This window comes from Drosophila virilis, chromosome 5 (assembly GCF_030788295.1).
Source record: "Drosophila virilis strain 15010-1051.87 chromosome 5, Dvir_AGI_RSII-ME, whole genome shotgun sequence".
In the NCBI taxonomy this organism is placed as follows: Eukaryota; Metazoa; Arthropoda; class Insecta; order Diptera; family Drosophilidae; genus Drosophila; species Drosophila virilis.
Window position 1 is genome coordinate 14,023,233 of NC_091547.1, and position 13,266 is coordinate 14,036,498.

The 13,266-nt window shown below is 33.6% G+C and overlaps 1 protein-coding gene across 1 annotated transcript; it reads left to right on the forward strand.

Annotated features, from left to right (window-relative positions):
* The first annotated feature begins 817 nt into the window (after positions 1 to 817).
* Positions 818 to 12,830, forward strand: snama (something that sticks like glue). Its single transcript, XM_002049977.4, has 11 exons — positions 818 to 948; positions 2,614 to 2,789; positions 2,856 to 3,090; positions 3,652 to 3,828; positions 4,164 to 4,309; positions 4,911 to 5,069; positions 5,450 to 5,727; positions 6,583 to 6,935; positions 7,610 to 7,756; positions 8,294 to 8,584; positions 10,890 to 12,830. Exons 2-11 carry the CDS (start codon positions 2,624 to 2,626, stop codon positions 12,682 to 12,684), a joined length of 3,747 nt encoding a protein of 1,248 aa, XP_002050013.1. The 5' UTR covers positions 818 to 948; positions 2,614 to 2,623; the 3' UTR covers positions 12,685 to 12,830.
* Positions 12,831 to 13,266: the final 436 nt, after the last annotated feature.

The window sequence follows — 13,266 nt, forward strand, 5'->3', positions numbered from 1 at the left end:
GGTGTTGCTTCCTGGCGGCATAAGCATTTCGTTGATACTCTTCATCGTGTCCATAAAGTCCGTTTGGAAATCAAATGCTGACACAGGCATGTTACTCTTAAACAACACCATCGACCAGGGAAGATCCTAGAAAGCCCTGGTTGGCATTCAATTTCGAAGTAATATTAATAATATTTATATATATCATAGATTACTCCAGACCTCCAAAATAAAAATAATAATATAATAATTATATATATAGCTATATAGCAGCTCTTTGTCCTTCTCCCGCCTCGTTGGATTCCTGGATTTCCTGCCACTGTGGGCTCGGAAAATATTGACGGCTAGTCCCGTTTATGAGATCGGCCTCCCTCACCCGCTGGCACCCTCTCAATCTTTTTGGGAATTCCTAAGCGCTAGGCCTTATACCCCCGATAACCCTATCACATAATATATATCGACGTCGCCAAAAAAAAACATTTTAGTTTACCTTGAGACATTTCCGAATATTTATATAATAATTAAAGTTATCGCAGTAAAGATACAAAATCAAAATAAATTATATGATGTGTGTAAAATGCTCAACAAAGTTCGATAAATTATTTTTAGTGTATGGTGCTCAATTTTTTATTCATAAATACAATTTGAATTTTGCTAGCTTTGGGTGTATGCTTTTTTTTCGCTTTTTAGAAGCATACTGATATGAATTGTGTTTTTAATAAATAACATTTAAAATAAGCTTAAATTATTTGCCTATCGATAAACGCTAATACCAAAACGCGACGTACTAAACGCAAATGATGGAAACATGAAAAATCAACAATGCAAAATGAAACTCGTTCCATTTAATTTAACTAGTTCAGTTTGTTGTGACAAAACTCAAAATGATAATTTAATTTTATCTTATCAATTAGTTAAAAAACTTAAAAGTATTGTTGTGGTATTCTATTGAATTTTGAGTAAAGAAGTGTAAGTACTAAGTACCAACATAATAGTATATTATAAATTTCACTTCTGCTCTTCTGAACAAGCGTGTTTGTACACATTTGTATGTACTTACATATGTACATACATATGTGTGTTTGATAATTTACCAAAAGTAATTGTGTTGCGTTGTGTTATATGTTTACAAATGCTTATTATGTCAGTATTCTATGTGAATATCTATATGCGCATTGTATTAGTTGCAGTTATTTATTGAATAGACCATCCAGCAGTACTTTCAATTTCGAAAGCCGGACCTTACAATCTGCACCATATGAGACAGCCAACTAAGGATATCTCGTTGAAAGATCGTCCGCACATTGCCGTTCTGCTGCTTTTGCATAACAGCATCAATCTTATTGTTTTCCACACAAGGCGCACTTTTGCACGATAACACAGTATAGATTTATATATTTCGCAATGTGTCTGTGTCCCTGATTCCCGATATTTAGTAACCGGCTTGCAAGGGTCACAGTAATGTCTACCGACTGCTTAGGCCTGGTCTTCGTGCACGATGCTACTGATTAAGACTGTTTTACGTTTAATGGTTTTCATTGAGCTAGTTCTGCGATAATCCAATCATAGTAATTATAGTTGTACTACGTACATAAAACTGCGTGCGTGACACTCCAAGCCGTATAAGTTGGGACATAATCTCCGCCATATCTCATATATTTTTATTCAATATACAACAATTCGCTAAACTCAGTGAAGAGGGCTAAAGTAGCATATTTCCAAACAGTATCTTTTACCGCAGTATAGATATTATATATTCTTGATTGGCATTGTGATATCTCCGTCTGCATGAAATCTGCGGTCCCCAAAATCATAAGAAACCTATGGCACGAGCAGATGAAGTTTATTTCAAATTATCTATAACTTTTTCCTTTTTATAATGCTCTGATAGCAAGAGCGAAGTTTATGTACACTGATTCAGAGTTGTTAGAAAAGAATTTTGCATAGCGTAATCTGTTGTGCCTGGTCTGGAGTAGGGTGACAATCGAAGTTTGAGGTCCCAATTGGTCCCTTAGGTTCTTAGAGTGAATTTGACCGCTCCACTCTAGCAGCGCGTCCCGCACTCCTTTTTCTGGGCGGAGCCCACGCTTTACTGCTTTTTCTTCGTTTTCTGGCATATCACTGCTGTGCCTCCTCTACTGTATCGGTACCACAGTCTTAATCGCATTGACAGACTCCGGAGTAGGCCCTGCTTTTGCTTCCTTCTCAAGGACCTTGCTGTTTGGTTGCCGAGCAGGAACTCCCTGAAACAGAAGGTCTTCTACAGACTTTGGCATATCCACAACGCATCGTGGTGCCCATCACACAATGAAAACCCATGCCCATCCGACTACTCTTCAAATGTTTACCTGTACGGGACAGAAAACAGGCTGGGATTGATGAATTTGATGCTATGCTAGAGCACCACATAAATGAAATAGCTATAAGTATTTGAAAAAGTTTCATACAACAGTTTCCCATGATTTTCCAAATTTTTTAGATGGAATTACCCAAAGCACCTCAGTACAGTAAAAAATTTCCTCCTAGATCTTACGGTTTAAGTTTTGCGCTGATTACCAATCCGATTGTCAGGAAAAATATATTTATAATAAATAAATATATAAATAACAATGGATATATTTTTATATTTTCTAGAAATGTTAAAATGTCGGTACATTATAAATTTAAAAGTACCCTTAATTTCGACACTATAACTTTCGATGGACTTCACATTTCTGTTGCTGATTTAAAAAGAGAAATAATTCTGCAGAAACGACTTGGTAAAGTTATTGATTTTGATCTTCAAATAACCAATGCCCAAACTAAGGAAGGTAAGCGTAAAACAACATTTTTAAAATTTACTATTAATTAAATTGAATAACACTTTTTTTTTTTAGAATACAAGGATGACAATTTTTTAATACCAAAAAATACCACACTTATTATTGCCCGGATACCGGTGGCCCACCCAATTAAAAAGGGATGGGATCCGCCACCTGATAATGCTATCACAAACGTGCCCTCAAGTAAACCAGAAAACCTTAACATGGATTTATTTAAAATGCAAGGTAGTGAAGAGGAAAAAATACAAGCTATGATGATGCAAAGTACAGCCGATTATGATCCTAAAACGTAAGTATTTTAACGAACGAGTTTAATATAAATGCTTTTAATAATTGATATTATCTGCTCTCATTATGTTAAGAAACCGTCAATTGAAAAATCATTCAATACGTTTATAGTAGACATATTAAATAAAAAAGCTATAGTGTTAAAAGTTATATTAGTTCCCTCGATGCTTGAGGACCTAGTTGAAGTAATTTGTAGACTGCCCGAACCTCAAGTCCATATATCGTCTGGTTTCCGTCGGAAGCAAAGGGTTGCAGAAAATGTTGATAGCATTTGTAAGGCCCAGGTCATTTTTGGTTTGAAATATGTTAGCTTAATAGTACCTTGCCCGTTATTTCTTTAAAGATTGTAAGACGCTGCGACGGAGCAGTTTACAGTCTATTCAAGAAATCTGTAAGGTATTTAATTTTCAATGTGTCAAAGATAACCCTGCTATTTAGATCATTTTAGAAGCAATTACTCCTTAAAGTGAATAGATAACAGCCTTTCTTGATTATTTTTAAACCCACTACAACATCAATTGAATGAATATTAATATAAAATATATTCGATTCAATTGTGCAGCTATCACAGAATTAAAGGACAGTCTCAAATTGGCGAAGTGCCTGCCTCCTACCGATGTAATAAATGTAAAAGAGGTGGCCACTGGATTAAGAATTGCTCTTTTTCATCTGGAAAAGAGCAATTTGAAGTTAAGAGAAATACTGGAATTCCACGATCATTTAGAGGCAAGCCAGAAATGTAAGTAACCCGTTAAGTTATGTAAAGTAATAACTTTTACCATCTAATCAAAGGAGGCGATGATCACCAACCAGTCTGTATATGAGAGTGTATTTGTATTTCTGCAGAGCAAATACAGTATAGGTACTGCATTTATCCAACTTGTCAGTCATCATCTCATTAACAACCGATAAGCTTTCATAAATCCGTCGCTTAAATATTTTTTTTATAGTTACTAAAATTTGTATAATACAGCTCAAATGAATATAAAGGCTTTTTATAATAATCAACGACACCACGAATATAATTTTCTTGTTTAATTTTAAATGAATACCTTTTTAAATTTTATTTTTAAGCTCAACGGAACAAGAAACTTCAAACTATATAGCATCCAACGAGAAGGATCAAGAAATTCCAGAAGACTTAATATGTGGTATTTGCCGGAATATTTTCGTTGATGCCGTAATGATACCGTGTTGTGGTAGTTCCTTTTGCGATGATTGTAAGTAAAAAATTATTTTTAAAAAATCATATACTGAGCGATATTACACGGGATTGTAGATTAAAACAGACATTCGTAGGTCTAAGAACTGTGTTTTTGCAATTCTTATACCCTGAATCCATTGCATAGAGGAAGAATGGGCATAATTGTTTTGTTTAAAGAAATACAACCTTATATTATATTTATATTCTCGATCAGCATCAAATGCCTATGCCATGCACTATATCATATAACTTCTTAAAATCATATTTAACATCACACTGTCCTATTCTACCAAATACATAAAGAAGGGTAAATTATTAAAAATATAGAAGGGCAAATATATCTTAAACACTAAAGGATTCATCTATGCTCCATAGAGAAAACATATCTGTATTTGCCTGTCTTATTATTCTTTTCACCAGAATGCGATATCGTTTGCGAAAGTTTGGTCCGCTGGGATATTAGTTCTTGTATAGTTTATTTTAAACTATCGATAGAGATTAATCTTTAGCACAGGATTTTAAAGGTCCTCGTAAATCTTTTTAAAACGTACCATTTTGTAATTGTAAATTATATTTATTATTAAGTGCAAACCGAATTTATCTTTTACTTATTTCAGGTGTTCGAAATTCATTGCTGGAATCGGAAGATAGTGAGTGTCCAGACTGTAAGGAAAAAAACTGTTCACCAGGATCGTTGATTCCAAATCGGTTTTTAAGAAATTCAGTGAACGTTTATAAGAATGAAACTTTGTCGAAGCTTGGAGCATTTAAATCTGGTAAGATATGAATATATTTAATATTTTAAGAACATTTAAAATCATATAAATACATATATAAAAAACGATATCAAAGAGCGAGCTCTGAGTTTCATAGAACAATTTAACTGCAACATAAAAATGATTTAAAAATCAGTATTGAGGAAACAACATACCTTAGTTGGCATAAGAAATGGCAGTTAAATGACCTTATGACCTGTACGCAGTCGTGCTGAATGAATAGATATATAATATATCTTAAGATATATTAAGGTAGCTGTCTCTTGAGATACAAGCAAGATTATGCTGCCATAAAGACCTTTACGCTTATCAATTTTAGATTTATACAACAACACTGCTGCAAATAAATAATTTGTTATATATTCTTGATTTGTTTTCAGTCAGCAAAATAAGTACGGTAGGTGAGAAAAAGGAGATCGTTGCTCGGGAACAAGATGACTCGAACCCAACAGAGCCCTTGGAAAGTGGCAATGACAATGTGGCTCAAACAACTGCCATAGAAGATCAAAATATAAGCAAACCTGTTATAATTAATACAGAGTCAGCTAAGAAAGAAAAGGATAAATTTGACTCGGATTACGAAGATAACATAACAATAAAAATGCCACAAAAAGAGAATGATACCAACTTCGTCTCTGCTGACACCAATAAAGAACAGGTAAGTAATAGTCCGTTATATAGAGCTTTTTTTTAGTATAAGGATTTCTTTGCGTGATCCTCAGTTTGTTGCAAATTAAACATAAGATAGAAAATTCTCCAATTGCATATAACTTTTGCTAAAAGTAACATAAAGGATATTTATAACTGAAAAAACACTTGTGACAGCCCTTCACATATAGAAAAGTGTAAAAAATGTATCAGATGAATTTTTATAAAGATCTTTGAAAATTATTGTAAAGCCGAATAGATGGAAAACAAAAAAGTTTCATATAACCCTTTTTTTCCAATTTACCAATGTTACGGGTGTAATTTCGCTGAAACACGTGTTCATTAAATATGTATATAGGAATTTAAAAATAAGTTTGAATCAAATTGGACTAAACTTAAAACTTCCCAAAAGTACACCGAGGATGCTTGGATTCTGCAAATAGTATAAAATATGTCTGAAACGATTTTTCGCAAAGATCTTTGCACATTAATTTGAACGTAAAAATTTAACTGGAATTGATAAAAACCTCGTCTAAGTAGAAGAAGGGTACTTCCGTCTAGAGCAGCCTCACTTGAATTTGTAGGGTAGGCCTCCCTCGAACATCGTAAAACTTGGACTTCTGGAGCGGCATGGGCCATGGGCATTATAGCGTCCACAATTGGCGCCACTTGCTGCGTACTTGTGGTTAGGTCATTTACGCAAAGGAGGTACTATCTATACTTTGATCGATATTTTTATTTTTATAAAGAAAAAATGTCTTAATTACTACGTTACCATGCACAGTTTTCTTTTAAAGTATTTTTAAACATAAACTGTATAAAATACTGCTTAGAAATAATCTATTATTATGATTTACCGTTCTAGGTTTTACCTTCATATTCACAAACACCACATGGCAACAATGTAACTCAACGTCATGAAGTAAACTTTGAATATAAGCCGGATCATGAAATAAAGCAGCCTTATGCCCGCAATGATAACATTAAGCCTCAAAATGAACGAAGTCTTTTGCCTACTCCAATCAGCAGTCACCATAAATATCCAAATCTTCACATGAACGAACAAAGGGAACAAAAGTCTGTAGTCAACCCAGACCAGGGCCATCGCATGAGTCATTATAAGCCAACATACATTCAAATGCCCCGGTGTCCTTCAATCCTCCATATGTCTCCATACAATAATGGTTACAACAATATGGCACATAGGCCCCCAATAAAGTAAGTCAAGTAAAAAAATGCTTTGCCCGAGCAATGCCGGGCTATTCTTGCTAGTCTTCTCTATTTCTCTTGTAACCATAAGTTTAGGCATTAGAGTATAAGGGTAGCCCAACATGCCAACAGACAGATGGATACTAGTATAATTATTGATAGTTAGACAGATAGTTAAGGAACTGGCAAGAGTGTGATACATAGACAATTAAGATCTTGACAGGTAAAACCAGAGCTCAAGTATAAAAAGCAGTTGGATGAGCCTTGAAGTGTGGTTGAGTGAAAAGGTTAATCAGGATTACAACCCAAAACGAAAGCGCACCAGAATTTCATTCAGTAGAGGGTCATCTAATATCAGAAAAGTTTATCGACAACGACGAGCAATAAAAACAGATGTACAAGATAAATTTGTTTTGTATCAATGGGCTAAATCAGCTAAAGTCAACTAAAGCAGTGTTGGCAATAAATCTGGAATGCTTTGACATGATCTGAGCTGTTCGAAACGAAAGAAAATATATAGCTACATAACACGCATTTGGTAGAAGAGGGTTCCAAGTATCTTCTAGTCGGGAAGGGAGCATTCTTATTTGTTCAAAATAAATTATAATTTAAAAGCAACTTACGTAAACGTAGGTTTTTACTGTTTACTTTTTATTAATACATAAATACTTTTAAAATTGCAGCTTCGGGCACTATCAAAACCAACCTGTACATCATATGAATCCATCATATATATCAACGGGAAATATTAATATCAATCCAACGCAAACATTTCAATCGTCGAATTTGGCTTCTATTTATCAAGGAGTAGCAGCAAAGGTTGGCACAGGGTAAGTAAAATCATTTTATTTATATAAAGCTTGTCCCTAAAGAGTTTTCCAACACAAAAAAAAAACAGTTTGATTATTATTATTTGGTACATGCTCAGTTTATATTGGATTCGACGATTGCTGCTGATTGTTTCATGACAATTCGTATACTTATACCTCTTTTCATTTTGTTGTCCTTGATAAATTGTCGGCTACTACAAGTTAAGTTTGTTTGCTCGCCCAGTAATTACCGGCTGATTATAATCGATGTGTAAAGGCTTAGCTCCTGCGTGAAACTCTGACGTACTTCACACTACCTACCCTGAAACAGCTAGCTGACCTCCTAATATCTGAGTTCCATAATAGTGTTCTCTCAGATGCTGTAGTATGAATGCGTAAACAATGAAGAAGACCCCTGTCAAGATGCCGTTTAAGATTATACATATAACTGATTTTTTAATAAGTAGATTAGAAATAAATATAACTCTATTAATTAGAGATAAATATTTAAGATATTGATTTTCTTCTAATAATATAACAAATGTAACATTTTTTCAGACTGATAGATGACCCACTAGAAGCTTTTAACAGAATAATGAAGGAAAAAGAGAAACTAAAAGTAGATCGCCGTCGAAGTCCTGGCCATCACAGATCTAGATCGCCTGGAAGACTGCGTCATCGTTTTAAATCACCAGTGTATGACAGAGGCTCATCTAGGGAAATTATGACCAATGAAAAGAGAGCTCGTTCTCGGGAAAGAAAGCGTGAATACAGTTATGAAAGACGACAAAGCCGAGTAACACGCCATTCAAGCAACGGATCAAATTCACCAAGCGACAAGAAGAAGAGGTTATTTTACAAATTAAGGGTCTTATATATATATTTATATTATTTATTAAATACGATTTTCCCAACCAAAACAAAATATGGTGTTAAAGGTCATATTTTTCATAGGAGACACGAATTAAGTGATTCGATTCGTCTTCAACTTAAGCTCTTAATATACAGTTGGTTGTTTTCAAAAATAAAAACATTACCTTTTAATTACCTAATTCTCAATCTGATTACTGATTTTTACAGTTGTAGGTTTTGTTTTTATATAATACAGTAACCCTTTTTTTTTATGTAATCCTATTACTTTTATTAGTCATCTTTCAATTCAATCAATTTTAAGTGCTACTTTAAAACAATCCCTATTGAAAAATGTGGTCTTTAAATAATGCCCAAACAAATTGTATACAGCAGGGGTAGACATATAACATTACGATTTTTTCATCTTTTCTTGGGTATTATACTCAAGTACGCACAGCCTCGGACTGAAGACCTGGTCTTGCAAATCTTGAGTTGGTAACTATGTCCGCTATTGATAGAACCGGAAGGTTCTTGAAATAGCTGTTCTCACAACCTTGGTGCTAATGGCCTATTGAAGTGATGCTTCGCGTTCAAATTCATTTCCAAAGAACTTTACGAAAAATCATCTCCAGAACCTTCGATTTGCTTTAACTTTATTTTTAAATTCCTTCATAAGAACAAAATGAATACGTGTTTCAGCGATTTTGCAAATGATATCCGCAACTGGAGAAATTAGAAAGATAATATACAACATTTTATTTATTATCGGTTTAAAACTTACTTAAAGAGATTATTAGAGAGACTGACTGAATGATTGACTGGTAATCAATACGCATCCCAAACTTTAATAATAATAATTATAATCTATATTTTCTAAAGTCTTCAGTTGAATAGTGTCTTGGGATAACGATTTTGTAGGACCGAGTCTCTAAACAACCTGCTGTTGGTTTTTTTTATATTAACAAAGTATGGCGTAGACGGGCACATCCGACTGCCGATTTTGTACGTGATTTATTCTTGCTATAATTGTATTGTGTATATGTATTAGAATGTATCTATATATTAAATTGACAATTTTCTTTTTAAAATGTGATTAATCAGATAGAGTGCTAAAAACGTTTAAGTAGTTTACAAAGTAAACAGATTATTTGATTCTTGTCCGTATAAACGCTCTTTTTCCGAAATAAATAACGGGAAAGCTTTCATTTTTCGCAGTATTTAAAAAAATGATCCCGCAGGTGTAAAACATATTTATCCGATCCGTCCGTTCTTAATTGTAGATAGTTTGCAAAGAAAATTTAAGATATCTGATTTGCAGAACATTCAGGTGGAAAATCATTTCCTTCTTGGTATAAAGAGGGTCAATGATATGGTTAATAAAGTTTCGCAATAATATTGATTCAAAGCTATTATCTTATTAGTTGATTACAAAAGTAAAATTTTTGAAAATTGATTAGTAAAACTGAGAAGAGTTGGGGCCGATTAGGAGATACACTAAACTTTTTTTCCATTAAGTGAATAAACACAGATTTTAAATGGGAAACCGACAACAAATCAATAATTGTTTCGGTTGGCACGTGGGTATGCAGATATGACCACGTCTCTTCCTTAATAACTTCTATGTTTCTTAGCCAATCTTGACATCAGCCTTAAAATTATTGAAATTCTCATATATTTAATTTTGCGTGAATATATAAGATAAGCTATAAGCAAAGTTTAGCGACTAGTTCTTATAATCTAGGAGATGTTCTCAAAGGTATTTATAATTATTTTTAATCATGCCTTTCCGCCCATAATCGTCGGTTTCAACCAAACATACTCGGACAATGTAAGCTGGAAATTAATCGAAATTTGGTTATTTTGTACCCATGCAAAGATTATCATAATTATAAAAGGCGTGTGCATTTAAGGTGACGATATTTCAATGTAAGGGGAACAATATTTTTTTTTGTTATATTCAAAAGCAACGCCCATTCTTATAAGTAACAAGATATTTTAGAAGATTGTTCGTTTTGTTATTTGAGCCGTAGATGCATGTTGCCTGTTTCTGACCGTCTTTTTTTCTCCATATAAATAGGGAGTAAATAGTGGGAAAGGTTAACTCATTACTTATTCTTCTCACATATATATATATATATAATAAAGTCTAGGAGAATCCTCACTATTTTTTTCGGTTTAACTTAAAATTTGTACATTACTAAGTAAAGCCAAATCCAGCACTTCAAAATATTGTGGTCGGATGTTTTGAAAAGATTTCCTAGTTTTATAAAGCTTAATTTATTTTAATTTTCTTGTTTTACAGATATGTACACCATCGTTCACCATCTCCCAGACCCGGATATAAACCTCGGACAGGAGAAAAATCTGTGAACAAACCTTACGGAACCAAAACAGAAACCGTTGAGCCTCCACCTCCTGGGTTTGAATCTTTGCAAATTGAGAGTTTAGCTGACAATGACGTTCACATTAATAATAAGACGGAAAATACGGATATCGATAAAAGTGTAAAAGATGAAAATACTTCTCTCAAAAGACAAAGACATTATAGTAAGAACGTCGAAGTCAAAGCAGTTGATAATACTTCTAGAAGCCTAACGCCACCGGCAAAGAGTAAGACTCCCAAAGTTGCTAGAACTGAATGTACAGAAACGTATGAAGGCTCTCCAAAAACACCAGATAGAAGAGAAGATTCAAAAAGAATTGAAAAACATCAGAGTACTCAATTGTACAGTCCAGATAAAAATAAAATTGCTGTGCAGTCACAAGATCAATTGGATTCCATTAACAATATGGAAAAAGAAAATAACATCAAACTTAATCTTAAAGAGCGAAAAAAGAAGAAAAAGGATAAATCAGAGCGTAAGAAGAATAAAAAAGAAAAGAGGGACAAAAAGGACAAAAACAAAAAAGGCTATTTGGAAGGCGTTGAGCCTACACCAGAAAAATGTTCTGGCATAGATTTAAATATAGATGCTTGCGATGGCATTGAAAATGGCTCAAATAATCTAAATCAAAAGATATCCGATTCCATTGATCAAAATGCGTTACATAGGAAAGAAACTATTGTAAATATGGAGATTTCGGATCAGGATTTAAATAGAGAAAATATGTCAAGCAACATTTCTGAAGCAAATGATGTCCAAATATCAAAATGGGAAATGGATGATAATAATTTGATCAATAATTTATTGGATCCATGTAAAAAAATGGGATCAAATAAAATTCAAGAGCATTCAGAAATAACATCTGATGTTATTCGCAAGGCAGAAAACGCAATTTTTGCAAAAGCTATAAATGCTATAAGACCCGTTGAGTTTAAGGTAGTAATAGACTCTAAGCATAGCAGTAAAGATCCTACCCTTTCTTACAAAAGTAATCATAAAGATCGCTCGCATTCCCCGAAATCTTTAAATAAATCCGTTAAGGAAAGATTAGGCAACAAAGTTGTAAGTGAACGAAATTACTCGTCAGAACGATCTAAGAATTATCGAAGAGATAGCTCGGTGAAAAATGTGAATGATGAAAAATACAAATATAATTCTACGGGCTATAATTCGAGAAAAAAGGAGAAGGATTCAAAAGAACGCGTGGTAACAGCAGAACGAAAATATGATGACCATAGAAATCGCTCCTCTCATGATCATGAGTTCGGAAATACAACCCAAAAAGAATCCCACTTTTCGGAAACTCACAAAAACAAGCCACAATTCAAGGACAAGCTGACCTCAAAAAATACAAGAAGTGAGCGAAAAAAATATGATGCAGATCGTAATACTCATACGCATTTTAAATCGGTGGAACCGCGGCTTATTTCGTCGATTGCGTCAAGGCCCTGTCGACCGGACAATCCTTTTAGAAAATTTGATGAAAATAATTCGTGTAGTAATAAAGTTCCAAAATTCGATAGCCTAATCAAAGATGTAACACCTCCAACAACGGATCCAGTTGAATATAAAAAACGAAAGGATAAAAAAATTAAGAAACTTAAAAGTTTAAAAAAATGTTCGTCAACAGAATCAGTAAGAAGTGAAAAGCAAAAGGATGTAAAAAGCAAAAAAAAGAAAATCTTAAAGAAAAAGAAAAAATCCAGGAAATAAATTTTTGAACATAAAATCCAATGAGACACAAAAAAAAATATACATATAATAAAAGATACTTAAAATGACACAATATTTTATAATAAAAAACCTTATGTACATACAAATAATGTAAATGGAACTGTTTAAATAAATGGGTAATACGATTTTAGCTTACTTTCAGTTCCAAAGGAAACGAGGGCTTACTCAAGTTCGTTGACACAAATAATAAAGTTAAAAACTAAATTGCAATGTAGAAAATTATTATTATCTGGAGAGGAGCCATGACTGCCGACACAGGATTAGGTCGGGATTTAGTTCCACTAACAGACCAATCTAAGGAAAACAAGGATAGGGATAACAGACCAATCTAAGGAAAACAAGGATAAGGATTTCGTCTTAGATTGAGTGGGTACGTCTGAGACCGGAAATGGGATACTATCTGAGAATTTGAAGTGGATAAGAAGTGTCTTTTTTTCTAGTTGTTATCAGTTCCTCACCTTTGTTATCCTTCAAACAGGATTTAGGTACAGATATTTATCGATTGTTAGGAAACGGAATGAAAAACTTCTTTCATAATTTCTGTAAATCTGGGATCGAAGC

Excerpts from the sequence above, each read along its gene's own strand:
- snama (XM_002049977.4), top strand. The coding sequence starts at position 2,624 with ATGTCGGTACATTATAAATTTAAAAGTACCCTTAATTTCGACACTATA. Across the intron at positions 3,091-3,651 it reads GCCGATTATGATCCTAAAAC|CTATCACAGAATTAAAGGAC; the intron begins GTAAGTATTTTA and ends TCAATTGTGCAG. Across the intron at positions 6,936-7,609 it reads GCACATAGGCCCCCAATAAA|CTTCGGGCACTATCAAAACC; the intron begins GTAAGTCAAGTA and ends TTAAAATTGCAG.